The sequence below is a fragment of the Erithacus rubecula genome (assembly GCF_903797595.1).
Source record: "Erithacus rubecula genome assembly, chromosome: Z".
In the NCBI taxonomy this organism is placed as follows: Eukaryota; Metazoa; Chordata; class Aves; order Passeriformes; family Muscicapidae; genus Erithacus; species Erithacus rubecula.
The window spans coordinates 18,235,913-18,257,456 of NC_136661.1; the positions used below are offsets into that span (position 1 = coordinate 18,235,913).

A 21,544-nucleotide genomic window follows, 5' to 3' on the forward strand; every position below is an offset into this window, starting at 1 on the left:
AAAGAAGTCTCTGGGGAGATCCCACTGTAGCCCTGCAGTGACTGAAGAAAAAAAAAAAGACAGAAAGTGATTTTTTACACAAACAGATATGGAGAGGACATGGAAGAATGGCTTCAAACCAAAAAGACAGTAGGTTTAGATTAGGTATTGGGAAGAAATTCTTCACTATGAGGGGTGGTGAGACACTGGCATAGGTTGCCTAAAGAGGATGCCCCATCCCTAGTAGTGCTCAACACCAGGCTGGGTGTGGCTTTGAGCAACCTGGTGTAGAGGGAAGTGTCCCTGCCCATCCTGGAACAAGATGCTATTTCAGGTCCATTCCAACCAAACCATTCTATGATTCTATGATATGCAGTGCTGTATAGCAGGACTCTGCTAGGTATTGCTGCACAGAGCAGTAAGTGGGGGTGGGCAAGAGTCCAGGAGAGGGCACAGCAGCACAGTCAACCCCAAGTGACTCTGGCTGGGGCCAGCAAGTGACTGGCAATGCTCCATGGGGCTGAGCTACCCCATGGGATTCACAGGGACAGCAAAAGGACTATGCTCCTAACACAGGAGTATGTGCTGTGAACTTGGATTTCATATAGCAGCATTTCCAAGTCTTTATGTGAAACTTCAAATACATCCAGGTATGCTTTTCTTATCTTCCCTCTCCATTTCAACTCATGCAGGCCCCAGAACAAACGTGCATCTCCAGCTTTGAAGGAACTTTGAAAACCATTAATGATAACCATTATATCATTTCCAATGATAACCAGTCTTGTTTCAGGTGTTACTTTCTGAATACTGTGACAGCTTCTTTTAAAATATGCATTAGCAGGACCAGCAACAGGCCCACACCCCACTGTGGCCCAACACAGTTCCCAGGTACTACTGCTGATGCCTTTCTGGGCTTACCTAAAAACAGAGGCCAGACAAAATTAAGAGAATGAAAAGTGGTTATACTTGTTGAAGGGCCTTTGGCACATTTAGTGCAGACAGGCCACCCAGGGGCTACACCCAAAACTGGACGATGGGTCATGGGTTTTCACACCTTTTAAGTTTGGTCCATTTGCATATTGGGGGTTAACCTTGCAATTACAGTTTCAGATAATGAAGTCATTTACTCCTAATTTGCTCCCCCCTAATCACTTTTGTTTACATTTCTCAGGGCAAGAGACAGTAAGGTGTCCTTGATTCCCAGGATTAGAGAAGAATTGTTTTGTCTGACCAAAACGGGAAAGCTGTAGCTAACACTCCATAAAGGATTTTAGAGTTATATACTAAAGAATTAGATTGACTACAAATATATGAAAAATACAAAAGCTAAAATCCTAAAGCATCACTGCATGCCTCGTGAACTCTTATCTGATTATTCCCTGTAGTAACCTGTTATATGAGTAAATTTATGAGAATCTGGATTACAATCCTTATTTAAAATCCCACTGACAGATGTTACAAACATTACAAATGCTTCAACTTTATGCATACAAATATGCAAGTATCTTGTTTTCACACTGCAGACAAGAAAGTAAAGTATTTTAATAAGAAACCTATGCTATATACACCCAAATGGTTTTGCATAATTAACTCAATTTTAAATAGTTTGCCTGAAACGAAAATGTTAGTTCAGCCAGCTAGATCTAGTGATTATATTACAGTTTGCAATCACACTTACAAGCTATAGGGACACAAATTAATTTAAATCCAATTTTGAACCTGATTGTGGTCACCATTAAAAACATCCTATGATTACATCAAACTGTAATGTTTGGGAGGAACTTCCTCCAACAGATTATCTTTAGTTTTCTTTTTTTAAAAAATTAAAATCCAAAATGGGCCAATTATTTCTAAGAATCAGACTAATTAAGACTATCTTTTTACCCACATGAAAAAAATATATACCTATTTGCCAGACCTGGAGGCCTCAAGCTTTACATCAAGAACTTGATGGTAACAGAAAGATGATGTTCCAGGTATCTGTCTGTGCAGACTTCTGTCCATAAGATATACTGATAAAACCTGTTTTTTTCCACACAGCAGCACTGAATACATATGCACTCACAGATTCTGATTTTTACTCTATTTCATTGTTGTGTAGTCCATTTTCTTCCTAGAGCATCAAAGTTTATTCTTCCCTTTATTCCTAGCCGATTTAAATTATTTCAATATGAAATGCTACATTTCCTCAGAATGTAACACGTTCCTCTCCTTTTTTTTCTCAAGAGTGTTACTTTTCTTTTTCCCTCAAACACCATCTTTCCTCACACGCTCATACTGGCAGCACTTTGTCTGTGACTCTAGCTCTCACACCTACCTTTCCATTTCCCCTCCAAATCATATGTTTATCTCCTTGTTGCCCTTTCTACGAACACCCAGCCACCTCCAGTTCCGTTTCTCCCGCGCTGCCTCCCGATTGTTGCTTTCTGTGCACCCATACCCAGCTCCCCACCAGTAAGGCAGCTCCAGCACACCCACCTGAGCACTGGTTTTGTGTGTCTAACCTGAGCTGTGCTCAGACTCAAGGTTTCCACTCTGCGTAGCTGCTCAAAAGTGTGAGGCTGGACATGTGGCAACGAAAGATCATTATTCCTAAAACACCCCAAAAAACTCCAAAAAGCCAGAGACACCCTCTGATGTCATTTTCATCTGTAGATTCAATAATGGAATGAGACAACACCATTCACTGAATCACGAAACATTCACCAAAGCTACATTAGGACAAGACTTGAAAAATACAGGAACCTATGTCAAACTCAGAGTTTCACTTTACCAAAAGAACTCTTCAGCTGACCCAGGAGACAGAAGACTGAATGCTCACTAAAAGGTCTTTGACATCTCCATTCCTAACAGCCACATGCACCAATGTTGCTGCTCCAAAGCATTAATCCAAGCTGCCAGCATCCAAGCAGCCCTACACAATTAGTCATACCCAAAAATCTTTACACAAGGATTTAGGGATCCTGAGACCAAAGACTAGAAAAGGTAAAAGGTAAAAAATGGAAAGGACTGACAACACAGAGGTTTTAAGAAATTTTTAGGCTCTATTTCCAAGCCAGTGCAGCCTAATTGTGGGGCTGGATTGTGCTGTCTCACAGTTGAGCACCACGACAACCCTACCCTGGGAACAGATCAGGATCATACACCACTGAATGGAGGGGAACCACTGGAATAAAACATTTAGTAATATTTTGAAACAAAAAGGGCCTGCATAGATCTCTTAATGCTACATGACTCCAGACAGGAGCCAAGTATCTAAATTCCCTGGGAGTGCAAGTGCTGGACACCTCAAGACATTCTCTTGGCAAAGCCCCTCCTCAGCACCCTGACAGCCCCACCCACAGCTGGGTCCCCATTCTGTCAGCTCCAGTGCATAGGAACCACAGAAAAGCCAGTACACCTTACAAGATAGCTGCTCTAAGACCTGAGTATTTCCTTCCCAACACCTGACTAAGTTCCACTTAAGTTACTTTGCAAATTATTCAAAAGACCAACCAGTGTAAGCTTTCCTGACCCAAATGTCACACACGTTCATCCATCTTCTCTGTCAGTGGAAAATAAAGTTCTAGATTTTATTTTAAAAGATGAATGTTACCATGCTATTTTGTAAGACATCTCTGCAGGCTCATTTACCTCTTTACTAAATGTAACTGTGAAGCAGCTGGTTATGAAATAATGTAAACTGAATATTCAAATTATATTAAGGAATCAGGAAGTAACTTGAGCTTCTGTAAATCAATATATATTATGCCTAAACATAAGGAGGGGCAGTTAGCTAGATAGATGGCTGAGCAAATACACTGGGATAGGTGCTTAGAGTGCAAATAAAGCCAGTATCATTGCTTCAACTTTACACAAATGATTGCAGCTACAGATATAATCAAAGCAATTTTAACTACAAACGGGACTGTTTCAAAATTAAATTTTGCCAAAAGTTAAATATTTGCCTCAATTACTCCAATAAACTTTAACTGAAAAAATGGAATAGTAAATGTAAAAAATGTCCATATAAAAGAAACTAAACCATGCTTTCTTTTTCGTTAGGTTTATGTCATCTCATCAGTTTACATAGTCCAGAGGTAGAAAGGATCAGGTTAAATGAAGAAACTTTTCATATATTCTGTTTCAGGCAACATATACTGATCAGCAGCAAAATGAAAATTTTTTTGTGATAATCTCGGAAACTTACCAAGTACAATAATAAAAACCTCAGCAGTTCTGACCAAGTGACTTCAAAATTGAACAATCTAGACAGGAAATTCCCAGGCCACTCAGCCTTCACCTCACCAACCAAGTATTTTTTCAGGCCAGGATATTATGCAGTTAATCATAAGCATGTTGCAATCATTAGACATTGAAATCACTCAAGTTTGAGAGCTGTAAAGGATTCTCACTCAGTCAGTAGCAGCTAATGTTCCAATCACTGGCGTAATGTGCCACTGCAGAGCCATGGGCTGCACCCAGCAATGAACTTAAGGACCTTAGGGGTAGAACAGTGCAACTGTTTTATCTATCTGACCCCTGAATACACATCAGCCAGATGCATAAAATACTATTTTTTGAATTTTAGTTAGAAAATTTGAATTAAGTGTGGCATTTGTCATACTCAAGTCCTTCAAATTAAAATAAGACAAAACCTGGCATTGTATGTCTTAAGGAAATAACACTACTATAGCACATAACGCATCCAGCTTCAAACTCATGCTGAAATTATTTGCTGCCATTAAGAATAAATTACAAACACCTCAAAGACAATAAGAGGTAAACAGATAACAGGGAAACATGTATTTTCATTGTCCTTAGGTCTTTTAATGTATGTAAATTGTAGAGGAAAGCACAGCTTACTCTGTCCTTGCTGTGCAACTATTAGAGATGCCTTGCCCCACACAAGCAGGCTTGTATCTTAAACTGATGTAACAGAGCTGAATATTGACCTGTGGTCTTTCTTTGCCTTACTTCCTCCTGATTTCGGTTTTGTAGTCCTTCATGCAACAGCAGCAGCAACAAAAAGGAAACAGTGAACCTCTTCCTGTGACAAGGATCTTCTACCTTCAGTCACACATCAGCAACACTCTAAGCAATACTGCAAAACCTCTCCCAGCCTCAGGGCCATTGTGACAACCCAACTGGGAAATGAACAGCAAAACTCATTTGCATGTGTATTTTAAAAAACACACAGATTTGAACCAGAAAAAAATGGAAGGGAAAAAAACTTATTATGAAGAGCTCAGATGTATTCAGATCTATAAATCCTCTGAGAAAGGACAGAATGCTAATGAGAAAGCTGATACCACTTGCCAAAAATCAATGTGTGTGCACACACTGGGTATGTTCTGGAGTGCACTGTGCATATGCTGCAGGTTGGTTCATGCTAGATTATTGCACAAAATTAGCAGTGCCAAAGAGATACTTCCTATGTAGTTCCTCTTCAGTAGCAAATAATTTATGCTTAGCTTGAAGGACTCCAAGACCTCTGGGAAGCAGAGGCAATAAGAAAAATCTGTGATCCTTCTTCACCTCCTTTCTTCCCAGATTTCATTGATACTGAACTCAGAGAATTCCTTCTATTTGCCTTCAAGCTTTTTGCTGGCAACAAAAGGTTTCTCCCAGCCTCAATATTATTTTTTAGAAGTTAATTTATTTTACTTGACCTGACTTCCACCAAGCAGCCCTGCAGGGGTTTGCTATCTGCCAGCCTGCCCCTAGTCTAGAAGCCCCCCTTGCCCTGAGAGTGGAGGAGAGCATTCTTTTGGAGCACAGCTCCCATGGCAGACTGTCAGCCCTGTCCCACAGAGCTCGCCTGGGGTGGTTCTCTGTCCTGCTCTGCAAGCTCTGAAAAGGACAGTGGGTCCCAGTGCACCAATGGAGGTGACAGAGCAGCCTTTGGGGAGGGTGCATGCACAAGAGTTTCACACTCCCACCATTCACACAGCAGTGCAGGCACAGCCCATGGCTCACCCCTCCACTTTCCACTTTCTGGTACATCCCCCAGCAGATTTCCCGGGCACTACAGATCCTGTGTGAAGGGTGCACATCTCACTCACCCTCTGCCTTTGGGGCTGGTGACCTGCACAACAGGCAAACCTGTTTTTCAAGCCTGACCCTTAAAAAAAATCACAGACATACCCAAGATATCCAGTATGCACCAGTGAAGCTTCACAATCAGGACTACACTAACAGGACAAGTAATTCATCTGTGACATACAATTATAAAAACATAATCCAACCAAGGGAAGCTCAAATATTACAGAGAGCAAAAAGTCACTATCAAGCAGTCCTATTACCGACCATATATATGAAAAGAACATTGTCACAATCGCCAAAGTGAGTACTGAACACCCTCAGTATTCAAAGTGACAATTAAGAGCATCATGTGCCTCATGAACTGTGCACTGTTACTAATAGAAGTATCAGATTTCCTTTATTTAGGGGAACAGAATTAAAAACTAGTTACTGGACAGACACTCACAAAGGTCCACAGAGGGTTGCTTGCTAAAGAGTAAGGAGCCTGTAACATGAAGAACAGGAAACTGTGAAGGCAACATTGGGTTTATTTGCTTTGCCATTCTATTTTACATTTTTTATAATGCCAAGAGCATACAACTCCTACTGGTTCAAGCTAAAATTCACTCTTACACCTGTGCATTATCTACAGTTAAAGATCTGAAATACATACCACTCTGAACATCGCTGTTTAGACTTACTTAGGTACAAGAGAAAACACAGAACACCCCAGCTTAAAAGGACTTTTAAATCTAAACTAGCAAACAACTCAGGCAGCAACTGCAATTATTTCAGCAGTAATTTCTGGGTTTTTTTTCCCTAGCCACACAGCAATTAACACATGCATCCTTTATTGTGGTGAAACTTCCAAAGAACTGCAACAAGCATTTCAGAATCTAAACTGAAAAGAATTGGGAGATGTGTGGTCTACAGCTGCTCCATGCTTTTAACCTTCATGGCACACTTCTGTAATGCCAACTGTTTCATGTCCATCTGCTTCAATAATATGAACACAAAAACCAGCAGTTTTTGTGAGAATGAATCAGTACACAGAGCACCTCTGGAAAACAAAATGCTGTAGGAAAGAAGGTGGAAAATGACAAGTCAGGAAGAAATAGGAAGACAATTTCAAGGAGACTATACTCCCCAGTGGCACAAACAAAATGAAAATAGCCAGAGATGTCAAACTTTCTCTAAGTTCTGCAGACTGAAGTCATCATTATTGCCCAAGGGGAAGAGCAGAGGTGGTATTTTCTGTGGGACAAGGTCTTCCTTGTGCCAGAGGCAGCTCATGGGAACACCCACATTACAAACAAACCGGTCAGTGCTTTGCCAAGTTCAGCTCACCACTGCAAACAAAGAGACCACTGTTGGTGGTGTGTGCCAAGCTGCACCACGTGCAAACCTGACACACTGCTGAGAACACCTGTTTGCTGTGTGCATCCAGAACATCTCGAATCCCTATCACTTCAGGCATCCTTGCATCATTTTGGTCCTCCCCACTTCAACACAAGCTATTCCTACTCTATATCTCACTTTATCAGCCTTGATGAAACTTGTCCTTACTTGTCACCTAAATGCAAACATAAATAATACATAATTTCACTTTGGTACATAACTAATCTTGCATATACTAAAGTTTTTTATTAGAAGTCAAAGAAGATAACATTTATATTTAGCTTTTCTCTATTTAAACTTCCTTAACAAGACGAATATAATTATAGACAGGTCCGCAATGCTGTAAGTTGGCATGACTTTACCAAATTCCATGGCAATTTGTCAATTTAAATTAGCTGAGAATATGGTAATAATGTTACATCAGAAAAAGTATAACAGAGAAGTTAATGTGGGACAAAATAAAGACAGGAATAAGTTATAAGCAGACACAAGAAGGACAAAATACTCATTAATGCCAGCGATTTATGATGACCTGCTCAGTATTCATGTCAAAAGTTCTGCAACTTACACACAGTGAGATATGCTGGAAATGTGCTTTAAAAATTGCCATGCCACATAAGACAGGCCACCTTTCACAATGGTCTTCCAGTCAAAGCCTTGACTCACTGTCCTGCTGGCTGATTATGCCTTTCTAATAGGTGAAATAAGTAAAGACTGTAGACAGCTTTTCTTGACCCCAAACAGTGATCGATTTATATCCACCATAAAACCAATAGCTTTTGTAATTTTTATCCTGACTCATTTAACTACAACTCCTGCTCTCTTCAGAGATGGCAAATGCCTAATCCTTAGGAGTCCACTGGGAGGAGAGCATCTTCCACATATCCATGTCTGCCTTGAAGCCAGACAGTGCTAGATATAGAAGGTATTTACCCAACATATCTCTTTGTGTTTGTTGCCCTTGGCAAAGGTCAGTCTTCTGCTGAACTGCAGGATGAATGTATTTCTTTGTGTTTTAAATAAAGGCATACATTTTAGTGAAGTATTATGTTTTAATATCTAATCATTGATGTTTAAACATAGAAATAACATAATAAGCGATTATTCATCACAAGAGTGACAATCCCTAACAAGTAAATGCTTATGAGTAAGATATAAATTCAGGTACAAAAAGAGCCTGGAGTCTCCCTGTGCTTGCATCCTCCCCATCAGTGATTCACAGGCAGAATTTGATTCTTCTAATTCACTGTATCTAGATGAAACCAAAGAAGTATTAGACTCACTCACAACTCATCATTTAAAAGTAGAATACCAAAATGAACAAATAAAATGCAACTGCTAAAACATGGCACTGTAAATGTCCTTAGATTACACGGCAAAATAGTTTAATGAAAACTGAACTGGTAGATGGCCATAGTAGTTTTGCTTAATGCTTTAAGCAACATTGAAGTTTTCTGTAAAAATTCCAACAACAGCTAAATCTGGCACAGAGAACATGTAGAAAGCAGGAGTGTATACCAAAGGCAAAATCAAATGTTCCTCCTGTTGTCACTTAAACATATCAATTTCACTATTCTTGTAATAGTGCTTCTTCAGTGTGAGCCTACAAAATACTAGTATTGAAATTTTATGCCAAGTCTAACAAGCTGTTCTACAGAATGGTTAAAAGTCTTCACAGCAATAAAATTCTTTAACATTACACTTTCTTAAAAGAACAGAACTAGTATGTTCAGTTTTCAGCTGTAACTCTACTACAGTTACAACCATGTATAAAAGAGTTCATGTAATATTCATAGGACTGCATTAAAACAGTAAACTACTTTATATAAGTCCCTGTCTGTAATGGAAGGCTATTGATAGCGCCTGTAACTGCTGCACTAAGGCATAAAACAAGTATGTTTTCCAGAAGTTTTTAACACCTGAAGGTCATGGTTTTTTGGTCTAAAATACTGTGTAACTTTTCTTTCCTATGTTTTCACTGTTTTGTAGAAATATATACTGAAATTACCAGATTTCATATGGCTAAAATATAAACAAAATCAGTATGATCCTTTTAGGTTTTTTCACTGAATAGTCCTTCAGAAGAAATCATCATTTCTCTTTCAACTAATGAGTTACACATACAAAAAGACCTTGAACCATTTTCAGACTCGACTTAAGTATTGATACTGATTCTGACTGAATGACAGACAAAGAGGCTTTTCATGTGGCCCAGCAGATGACATCCTTAAAAGATGACCCTGTGACAACCAGGTTTCCAGGTGCTAAGGCTAAAAAGACAGAGGAGGAGCCTGAGTTTTACAACTGGCCATCTGTCTGTGCCCTCAGCAACATCAGCAACCTGGTAAGCATGCATGAAACAGAGCTTTTTTCATGACAGATTGCAGCTCTCCAACCATCCACAAAAGTACTCAAGAATGAGAAAACATCTGCAAAGATGACAGGAAACAGAACTCTGGTCTTCAGAATTTCCCCTACTCAGATGAAAAAAATCATTCAAACTGCGGTTCACCATGAGTAGTCAGCACAAAATCAAATATTCAGTAGTATCACTGTGCACACAAGTGAGCTCATCACATCAGCAGAGCTACTCTAGACTCAGAGCAGTAAATCAGATCAAGAAGTTGACTATCAACAGGCACCTTTATTACAATGAGGTGCTTCCTGGTTTGAACACCTTTATCAACTCCAGACTCACAGAAGAACATCACAATTATTTTAATTTTTTACTGTATGTGTGAGTATTCTAGGGTGAGATCTCCCTGTCCAAGATGACTTTTTCAGCATTAAGGGGGAAGAATAAGCAAGAATGAGTGATGATAGACACACATACACACACACACACACACACACACACACACACAAAAGTAATCTGCCAAAAAAAGCCAATGACCTCAAATGGGCTCATTTTTGCTACTTGAGAGCAAACAGTGTCTGTCACAAACACCTTACAAACTTTTGAGTAGAAACATGACAGCTTAATGGCACAAAGTAATCCTGTCTTCTAGCTTGGCTCTTAATGTGAAAAATTCTTCTCTATAGACTTAAAATGGAACACTTATTTAAAGCAACAAGATCTGAAGATAGCAAGCTGCACAAGATGAAATGCAGAATGCTGCACTATTTGAAAGAAACTTATCCTTTAATTATATACTATTTTGTACAAATGGTAACCATTTTCTGCACTCTGTCCTGGCAAACAGTACATTTCATTATCCAGGTGACGTGCTGTTGCCCTTTTAGATCTGACCAATGCCTTTGGCTGGAAAGAATCTTCTGAAGGGTTATCTAGTTTCTCTGAGCTTCCTCTTTGCCCTTAATTCCTGGCTCCAGACAGGCTCCCACTGAGCAATACAGACCTCTCCCTTGGAACAATTCAGTTCCATCCGAATTGCCAGGATATGCCACCATCTTATATGACAGACAGGAGAAGACAAGGAAGGCTCACACAGATCCTCTGCCTTCAAGGAAGCTACAGAAAGATGCTCACCCTCCAGCACTGGATCAAGGCTGTTTTCTGCCTGCTGCCTTGCAGAAGCACACATAAAACCATGACTTACTTGGATGCCCTAGCAGCAGGGCAATACAACTTTTTATGCAAAACTCCCAGAACTCTGATTAAAAAAAAAAAAAACCAAACAAAAAAACAATTGCCCCTGTTCCTTACTCAAGGCTCTTTCCTGCTCTTCCTCTCATAGAAGTTGGATGGATGGATGCCACAAAGGAGCTCCTTCTCCTCATAAGAGGTACATTCCATGAAACAGGTGTAAAAATCTTCAGCCTCCTGTAGCAAGGAGGACATACATTGTCCTCTTCCACAGGATTTATTTAATGCCAAAGCAGAATTATACATTGGACAGTTTTTTAGATTTAATCACATTTCATCCCTTTCTTAGTTGTAAGTGAACTCTCCCATCAAGTTTAAATTTAATTTCACTCTAGGTGCTGAAACTATTTTGATTTGGGAGTGGTTAGACTGATTCAAATGAGAATTCACATTCTACACAGTCAGTAATTTGTGGAAAAAAATATGACAATAAGTATCTTCAGCTCTTTATTTATGAGCAATGAAATCTATGGGAAATTAGTAGAGACTAACAGGAAAAGGCAGAAATGGCATTAGTCCCAATATAGAGAAAAATGATCTAAATTAATTTTGGCAGAGTGAACTCTGCTTTCAAATTTATTTGTCTTATCACATTAACACTTTAACAGTGACAGCCTACAGGTTTATTTTTAGGTACTAATATGTTAAAATATGTGATGAAAGTAGAGAAAGGCGTTACTGAACTGTTTTCTGTACTGATTCAAACACTGTCCCAAACTCTGTGCTGGGAAACCATTCAAAAAACAGTGCATACATTTGTTCAGTAAAAACACCTGCAATAAAAATTCTGATTCTTTTATAAAAAGTAAACAACCCTTGTTAATACCAAGACTGCTATGTGGTGTGGCAGCTTGACACTTACAAAAGCCAGGCCAGAAAAAGGACAGCAACTTGCTTCACCAGGCCTGCAGAGATGCTCTCCCTGAGGTATATGCTTTTTACATGATGTAGTGATGGGGACAAAGTTAATTTCAGACAGACTTTTTACTAGCAAGGCAAGAAGGAGCTGTCAGACACAAACCCAGCAAAATAAGGCAACTCAGTAACACTGTGATTTTGTTTTTCACAACTCTTTAACATTGTGCTTAATGATGCACTTTTACTACTGTGTTCTACCAGATTTCTTTCTAGGATGAGCAATATATTAAATCACACCTACTGAATTTCCTGCAGTACTTACCAAAAAACTGTCTATAGGAATGTATGAATAGGTTTCGTGTACATACTGCACACAGACAATATTATTAGTAGTATAAAGTCAGAATGAAGGTATTTTAACAGAAGCTCATAGAATGCAAAATCTCAGATGAGATGTTAAAACTGAATTTTAAGTAACACCTGACCCAAAAGTGCTTTTTTTAAGTACCCAAGGCTGCATTCAACATTGTCTTCTTCACAGAATCTTTAGTGAAAAAATGAAAATCACAATTCTTGCCATGTTATTGTTAACTAGTTTCCCATCTTATGCCTCAGACTTCCCTCTCATGGAAACAGTGTAGGAAATGGCATAGTAAAAGCAAAAAGTGTTAAGCCCTATTTGATAGGAAATTTAAAATTGAAAGATGCAGAAATTCCTCGGTATTTTGAAATAGCAATAAGCAGGCTAGGTAAAAGCTGTGTATCTAGTTTTCACCCCTCTCTTACTGTAAGTAAGAGCAAATCTGAGGAATGTAATGACCTACTCAATAACCTGAACACAAAATTGCACACAGCCGTCAGCACCAGGAGATGAACTGTCTTGCACCAGGCCTTCCTAGGCTGTGCATAAAACTGATTACATCTAAAGAAAAACCTTTCAGGGCAATGGATTCCATTAAAATCAAGTTCTCACCTTCCTAAGTCATACTTTCATTTATGTAAGCTACCACTGTTTCCAAAAGGAGCATTCCAACCTTCCCCTTCCAATCCTTGCACAGCCAGTAAGAACATTGCTATGTAATGAACCTGACAGAGGAGCTAAAGATGCTGGTGTTAAACTACATGGTTTTGGAAATAAAGAAAACAAACCAAACAAATGTGTTTCATTTTGCTATTTTCAGATGGACACAATTATGTGTTTTAGTTCAAGAACTGTTTTTTCAGCTTTCTATTTCTTCCTATATTTTACATAAATTGAACATCAATATTAAGACACATATCATTTATCCCAAAAGTGTTTTTCTTCACAACTTTGTGTTCCAATGACTTCAGTGTTACCAGAATTACACCAGAATTTCAAAATTCTTCACCAAATGGAACCTCTCATGTAGGCAGTTTTATAAATCTAGGAAAGCAGCAATAGAGCATACCATAAAAGGGGAGGAAAAGGTTATCTGTAGCTATTTATCATCATGCAGTTTAAACACCTGGTGGACATATGTGCCAGAACTTCAGTCACTGGTTTCATCTCTAGCTATAAAGTTACAAGTAACACAGTCATTCTTACAGTGGCACAGTTCCTTATCTGAGAAATGCTTAGCTACTACAGCAAAGTGGAAATTAACTCATCATTTTACATGAAAGCTTCTGATACTACAATAACATCCTGAATAAAACACAAAAAGCCAAATATTCAAAACAAAAACCATGTAAAATAACAAACCACCATTATGTCAAGCAAAGATAAACAAATACTTTGGACCAAAATTTCCTTGCTTTCTCAGAACTGCCACTGTTACAATCACTGTGCTGAAGTACAGAAGGCAGAACATAAGTCCACTGCATGAATAGGAGATAAGAACTTTCCTGGCAAAATTAATCTGTATGTTCAGGTGTTATCTAGTTTATTTGCAATATGTGCAGTATTAGATCTCATTATTAGTTCTCACGCACAATCTTATCATCATTGTCCTTCATTGCCAGTGGGAGTTAACATATTTGAATGAAGAAGCATTTCAGGAATGATATGATGTCCTTGTTTAGCCTCAGAGGAAAAAAAAAGCAGGGTGATAAAAATACTAAGAAGAGAAAATATATTTTTTCAGGACAACCAAGCACTGCTTCTATGTAAAGCATGTCAAATGACATACAAAGTGAAAACAACTTCAGGGCAGCATTCATTTTTATCTGAAAGATGACAGATCAGCAGATCCGTTCAGTCTGCACAGTTTCTGGAGGAACAGTGTGTCATGCACAGACAGAAAAAGGAAAAGATTCTTTTAAAATGGAGAACTCCACATCTTCACAATTTAGTATCTGTTTCAGATCCCGCAGAAAAAAAAACCATTAAAATAGAGTAATTTTAAATTTTTCTTCTAGATAAAGCTAAAGGAGAGTAAATCTTGCACAGTCACAGCACCTGACTGAACGCCTCTTTTTATAAATCAACCTACTTACTGCTTCCTGACAATGAAATTAAAAATATTAAATTGATAAACAATCTACCCTCTATTTAGTGTCCATATTATGCACAAAGACGTGCTTTTACTAATAAATTGCTAATTACAACCTTCCCAAAAGAGGTCACATCTCTGCAGTGACAAACAGATCTAATAACTTGGAAGCAGGAACTTAATGCATCAGGGAATACAGTCTAAAAGGACTGTCTGAACTACTATTACTTCACTAGAGGATTACAAGTTAACTCCACACAAGCAATAATAAATGTCTTCTGTATCAAGCTTATCTATTTGGATGGATCTGCAGCATGCTTATGTACTACCTTAACATTTCAAAAGGGCAGGAATAGGCTGTGCAATCAATCCAAGCAACAAGGGAAAAATCAGATAAAGTCTGAGAAACTGGTCCCAAGAAAAACAATCTCACACAGATAAATGTAGCAGTTTGAAGAAAAAAACCACATAAATAAACCTCAGGTCTTCTTAATAACTGAGTTAATATTGGTACACTGACTTCCATGGATGTACTGTGAATCTAGATCTAGGTTTATATATTAAGATCACTGAAAAACAGACATAATGGGTGCTAGAGGCAACTACAGTATGCTGAGGAAACCTCAGAGAGATATTTAACTTGCTAGTATTGTCATTTGCCAAAGAATCCTGCTTCTCAAACAGATTGCCTTCTTTCAAGGGCTTCTGCTCTTCCATGTAACCACTGCGGCTAAACCAAGGCTTTATTACACACTGACCTAAAAAAAAATATTTAAAGGAAACAAAGCATGAAAAATTCTTAGTTCCAGGCACAGCTAATAATTAATATTTAAGTACTGAAATTTTCCTTACACACCATTTCTAATCTTATCCATTAAAATCTTTTTTTGGTTTGAACACCCATCCAGTGAACACCCACTCCTTTGCCCATTACTCTAATACTTGTGCTCCTGTGGATGGAAAAAACAAAAGTCATTGGGCTGAGTATCTGAAGCAAGGCCAATGAGTCCATGACCATGATCTGAAAGAGGCTGTATCATTTCAGGATAACTCATGAGGGCAGTAATCAAAAAACGGTGTTATCACACAGGAAGGGCACAATTGCAGCAGCGTTAGCAAGAAAACACTCATACCCAAAGTCCAAAAGGAAGGTTCTAGGATGACCTTGTGCTCTCCTAAACTGCTACCATGCATAAGTCACTGCTGTTGGTGCTACTGGAGACTTGCCCTAATGCTGCACACATCACAGTTTAGCTGCCGCTCCACGAGAACCTCCTCTAAGAAGAAACCCCTCTCACACCTTTGATGGAAGAAGCTGAAGTTTTGTTCTGAACAGCTTTCATTTTACACACTTTATGAGAGCTTACTGCTGTAAGCTTGCCACTCAGTACACCACCAAGAATACTGCAAAACAACTTCCTAGATTGCAATGCAAACACAAGAAACAGAGAGAACACAAAACCCTTCTCTACACCAACACTTTCTAAATGTCCTTAAAATGTGAAAAGAAAAGTGGAATTTGAGTGTGCTTTAAGTAACTTCCAACAGTTTCTGTAAGCATCAGGATTGTTTCTCAACTGTGTTTGAATCATCAAGGTCCTAAGATTGGTTTTCCTCTATTTCCTACGCAATTGCTGACCCCTGTCAAAACTCAAGGCTAGGCAATGCAAGGCCCTCTTCCGTTTCTCATTGAGCAAGTGCCAACACTTTGTTCCAACACTGATAAACCAGTTTGCTCACCATCAGTTATGCCCTTTGGCTTTTTACTTTATTCAGCTCAGAAAATGGAAATACTTGACAGGTTTAACTTCCTGTTTTCCTGCTATGATATTTGGTTTAGAGAATAGTCCAAAGTAACTTTCAAATTCAATCATTTTAGTTAAATTATAAACAGTGTCTCTGTTAACTAGTTTTTACTGTATTGATTTACAGAAATCTACTCCACAGCAGCTACTGTGAAGAAAAGCTCACCTTTACTGACAAGAGAACATGCAGAGGTGAGCACCTCCACATGCATGTCTGACTGTGGTTCATTTTACACAGGCTTTTATACTTTCACAATTAGGGCATCTGCCCTTGTTTGCCTATCTAAAAGGTACAGTTTCCAGGACTGGGATCTTATGTAACTTGTGGTTTCATTACCTTAGGGTTACAAACATGCTACAGTTCCTATCATATTCATCACATTTACCTGACTGGCACTATGCTTTGCTATAACTATGCTTTATTGATCACGTTCTTCTATTCCTTATATATTAAAACAGAACTTACGACTTTGCATTTTTCTAGACTTTTAGGACAGTTAACACGTCTCTCCCTCCTCATCACCTTAGCCCACCGGGCGAGCTCTCTGCTTGCAGAAGCAGCTATAGTTAAGCACAGCAGTTAATACGCCTCTCCCTTCTTATCACCTTCGCCCACTAGCGCTAGGCCCTGCTTGCAAAAGTGACTACAGCTAAACACAGCAGTCACACCTTTAAGGTTTTGTGAATTCATACCTATGCTAAGATGCTTATGTCAAGTGAGGTGGCCTGTGTTTCAGTATCAATCCTTTTGAAACTGTCTTAAAACCACACCAAAACAAAACATGTATTAAAATACTGAAGGTGAAAGTATACCATGTGCAACCTAAAAATATATTGATTCTCAGCTACTGGGTGAAATATCCTACTTCACTGAAAATGACAGAAGTTGTCCTTTCCTTTAGTAGGAAGCAGTAGGGTAGGGAAATGGGAAAACATTTTTCTGAGCAACCCTGGAGCTTGGGGACCATCTGGGAGTCTGGTGCTACAGCCAGATCCCAAAGTATGCACAGAGGGAGCACTGATGGCTGTGGGAGTGCTGCCTCCACTGACAGGTTCACTTGCAAAGAATACGAGAATGCAGCACTTTAATGTGATTTATCGTGAGAAAGAAAAATAACTGGCAAAAATACCAGAGAAACTGAATTATTGAAAAAAAAGGAACCAAAAAATAAATGGAAACTTCTTACTATATCAAATTTTTAAAATCTACCTGAAAGAGACCAACTTACCATTTCCTTCTAGCACCCTATTAAGTAAATGATAACTAACAATCATGGAAAGCAGAAGAATGTGTTCAAGTTTCTACACATATTTGCTTTTGAAAACCGATAAGTACAACAAATGCTGAAATATATTTTGAAAATGTGTACAGGTACAATTCCATTTACAACCACAAGCTTGGATCCACTTAAAAATAATATTTAAACATTCAATACAACATTTTTTAGCCTTCTAAGTTTACTGACATTTCATTTAATGTCTCAGGAATTTAATTTGGTCAACTGCAGAGTGCCTTGCATCTGCCATGGGACCAAATATGGCTCTTATGCATCGAACAAAGCTGCTGACATGAAATTTGGCCTATTTGTTATCACAATCTTAACTTTTCTCAGTTTTTAACATGAATTAAGTTTACACCGCACATTGATGCCTTTGCAATGTTTTTGTTAGATTTACATATGACAGGAATCCTATGTCTCTATACAAATTGAGGAAAAAAAAAACCAAAAAACAAAGACAAAAAGCTTAACACAGTAGGACTCTGAGGAATGAACCTCTGACTAGGATCACCTTTCTCATCACCTCCCTCCAGACCTCTTCCTCGGTTTATGTTTGCAGGAAGGCCGATAATTTAATCACCCCTCTTGCAAAAGAAAAGGAAACAAAAAAACCTGCCAGGTTATTGAACCACTGCATTTTACTGCCACCAGGAAATGGAGTCATTACTGTAAAAAAAGTACCTTTTGGAGCCTCCAGTATAGGTGAAGGTAAAGGTGGAGTCTGAGTACCTGAAATCTGAAACACAAAGAGCTGCTTTATTACAACTTGTCTTTATTTTGGCTGAAGTAGCCGAGTAGCTGCGGAGCAGCATTCAGCTCCCGACACGGGGGCGGTGGAAGGGGAGTCGGGGTGAGCCAGAGGAAATGCAGCATCTCCCCCAGCCCCTCGCAACAAGTGCCCGGTGCTATGGCAACGGCAGGGAATTCCATTGTCACACACGGCAACAGGCAGCCGACAGCCGGGCTCCGGCGACGGCTCATCGCGACCGGCAGCGCCGCGAGTCCCAGGGGAGGCGGCAGGAGCTGCTGGCACGGGCAGGGCCCGTCTGCGGCTGCATGTGCCTGGGGCTGGGGCCGGGCATCGGGGCACCAACCCCCAGCGACACCGCGCAGCGGAACCCCCGCGCCGCGCTCGGCTCGGCTCGGGCTGAGCTCGGGCTCGGCGCGGCTCGGCTCGGCTCGGGCTGAGCTCGGGCACGGACCCAGGGCTCCCGGTGCTGCGTGTCGCCACCGCTGCCCTCCGCAGCTCGGGATGCCGCCCTCCCATCCCGCCCGCCCCTTTCCCGGCCGGCGCCCGGTCTCCTCTGCCCTCAAATGCCCTCGGAAGGAGAGGAGGAAGACGGGGTCCGAGAGCGGCCCCGCGGCCGGGAACGGCGGCGAAGGGCACGGGCGCGGCGGGAGCGCGGACCGGGGCGGGCGCGGCGGCGGCGACGGGAGCATCCGCGCCGCCAACCTGGCGCCCGGGGACAAACTCACCTGCAAACAGGCAGTCCTTCTCCGCCTTGCACTTTTGGATCACAACGTCAATATCCTTCTGAATCCTCTCTTGTCTTGAACACATCCCCATGAAATAAATCCCAGGGGAAAAAAATAGCAGCCTTTATTTCCACCCCACCCCACCCCCCGCGCTGCCAGGGTTTTTCTAAGATTCAGCCCGAAAGAAGGAGCCCGGGGCTGACGAGCAGGAGCCTCCCCGGCGGCCCGGTGAGATCCGTTCGGCCGGTTGGAGGACGTTGGAGGCAGCCGGCGGGAGCCGATGTTGTTTGCCCAGATGCGCCCGCCCAGATGTGCCACCGCTGCCGGCGAATGGCAATTTCCTCACAATGGATCCAGCGGAGGGTGGCGGCGGCGACACGGGATCCCCCCACCCCCCCCACGCCCTCTGGGTTTTTTGGGGTTGGTTGGCTGGTTTGGTCTTTTTTTGGAGGCGAGAGAAAAATTAAAAAAGGGAAAGGGAAGGAAAAAAAAAAAAAAAAAAAAAAAGGGCGGGGGGGCCAAGCCGACCCGGCTGCTGCCGCTCACATCCCTGCCCCTCCCGCCAGCAGCGGCGATCGCCGCGCAGCAGCAGCACAGCGCGGAGAGCCGGCGGCGGCACCCGCACCCGGTCCCTGGCGGCGCGGCGGGGCCGGCGCTTGCTGCAGCGACGCCGAGCCGCAGACCCTCCCCTCGCTCCCGGCCGGCACGTACGGCCCCCGCCGGCTCCCCCGGCGGAGGCGGCGCGGGGGGAGGAAGAGGCGGATGCACAGAGCCGTGCGGGCGGCCCGGGAGGCGGCGGCCGACGCGATGGTCCCGGCCCCGCCGCCGGCGCTCGCCTCCGCCCGCCCGGGCCCCAGGCACTGACTGGCTGCCGCCGCCTCCCGAGCAAAGGAGAAATGCCAAGAGCGCGTTCTGCGGGCGGCGGGGCGGCTCCCCGGCCGCACCGGGGGGAAGCGGGCAGCGCCGTGTTGCGCAAGGCCGGCGGCGGCGGGCCGGGGGAGCGGCGCGGCTGCGGCCGGCGGGGCCCGCAGCCCTCCCGGAGCGCCGCGGCTCTCCTGCCGCCGCACCCCGCGCCTCTTCCGCGGCGGCTGCGCTCCTCACCGCGGGCAGGGCTGTGCCCCGTCCTTCCCGGGCCGGACAGCCCGGCAGCCCACCCTGAGCCGAGAGCCGGCCCCTGCCAGCCTCTACCTGCGACCTATCGACCGGTGTGCGTGCCCGTAGAAACAGAAACAGGAGGATTTAGAGCCTCTCTGTGACCACCGTGGTGTTAATTGCGCTCCTCTCCCCTCATTTTCCTGCAAAAGTGTCTCCCAGACGTAAGGGATTTGGGAGAGGGCTTGGGAAGTCCAGTGCCTAGCATGGGCGCTCATCCAAGTTACATGTTTGGGGCTCCAGTCCAGAACAAGTAATGACTGTAATATAACTTGGAAGAATCACCAAGTCCGCAAAACCAGGTATTTTTTTCTCCCAAGTGCAATGCTTACAATTAATAAAACCAGGTCTGAAGGTAGAAACAGATTTGATGAGACATTGAGAGAATATTCAAAAAAATTCAGGTTTTAGGTATTCACCCTGCTCTAAACAGCTCCTATGGATTATTCATTCTTAAACTCGGTCATTCTAGTAGCTGGGTTTTTTTCTTCTTTTATGAAGTCTGTATTAATCATGTATTATTGATTTAAAACACAGAAGACAAACACAGTATTTTTATGAAAAATTAACTCCATAATTTTTCTTATCTGTAGGAGGGAATAGAAGGGAACTTCAAATGCATCATGTGATAGGACTTTCTGCCTCTTAAGAAAATAATTTGTCTCGAAGGGAGGCTTCCAGATAAGTTTTCAGTGTGGAAACTGTACAAGATTGTTTTACATGTGGGTCTGTCCTTGCATAAAACTTACATACACTTGGGAATAGATTTTTTTTTACCATAAAAGCTTATACTTTTTTCTTTCTGCTTTGTTTACAGGGAGCACCAGCCTAATGCTTTTCAGCTGGAGATTTACATGAGGAATCCATGGCAGGAGGTTTGGAACTAGATGATCTTCAAGGTCCCTTCTAAGCCAAACCATTCTATGGTACTATGATTTCACTCAGCAAGATTTTCCAGGGCATACAGAAATTGTCAGTGTAGCCCAAAATACAGTATAATATAGTAAGACACTTATTGTCAAGTGATGCAGTGGTGGTTAAGAAGTGCTGTTTCTTTAGGTGTTTTTCTGTCTCTTCCAACTAGAATATCAGCAGCCATGTTTGCTGCCTTGCCTTTCATCACAGTTTAAAGACTTAATCAGAACTTGATTTATTCTGGTGGGGTTTTGGTCCTGAACATTGTAGGGAAAGGTCTCTGTTATCCCTCCCAGGTGGATCAGGAAAGGGGGAGGTTATTAGCCAGTTGCAGGATATTTATGCTGACAAATCTGTTTACAGCTTATTCTAACCACAGGGTTCTTCTCAGTGTCATGTCAATTAGCACAATTCTTGACTGCCTTTTTAAGCCACAGACTGTTTTCGTAGGCTTGGTAACAGTGAATTGAAAAGTCATCCACAAAGAAAAAACACCATGTTCAAGAAAGGTAGTATGTTTGGCTTAACAGCATCAACTGAATCGAACAAGTCTGCAAATACAGTTATTTATTCTATAACTTTTTTATTTATTGTGAGTGGCTCCTAGATTCCTATTTT

At 41.6% G+C, this 21,544-nt stretch overlaps 1 protein-coding gene and 1 long non-coding RNA gene across 3 annotated transcripts in view; one reads left to right on the forward strand and one right to left on the reverse strand.

The window, feature by feature from the left end:
• The window catches only part of PARP8 (poly(ADP-ribose) polymerase family member 8), a 112,636-nt gene extending 92,789 nt beyond the window's left edge, over window positions 1-19,847 (reverse strand). Inside the window, exons 1-2 of one of the 2 annotated variants that reach the window (XM_079330690.1) lie at window positions 18,860-19,847; window positions 18,065-18,119 (exon numbers count right to left, since the gene is read on the reverse strand). In XM_079330690.1, coding sequence (XP_079186816.1) covers window positions 18,065-18,119; window positions 18,860-18,950 — 146 coding nt within the window. In that variant the 5' untranslated portion in view covers window positions 18,951-19,847. The remainder of the gene's footprint in view (window positions 1-18,064; window positions 18,120-18,859) is intronic. The other variant, XM_079330691.1, reaches the window with a different exon arrangement.
• Window positions 19,848-19,990: 143 nt separating this feature from the next.
• LOC306814529 lies at window positions 19,991-20,873 on the forward strand. Its single transcript, XR_013777189.1, has 3 exons — window positions 19,991-20,313; window positions 20,605-20,733; window positions 20,829-20,873. It is a non-coding gene; the product is annotated as an uncharacterized lncRNA (long non-coding RNA).
• Window positions 20,874-21,544: the final 671 nt, after the last annotated feature.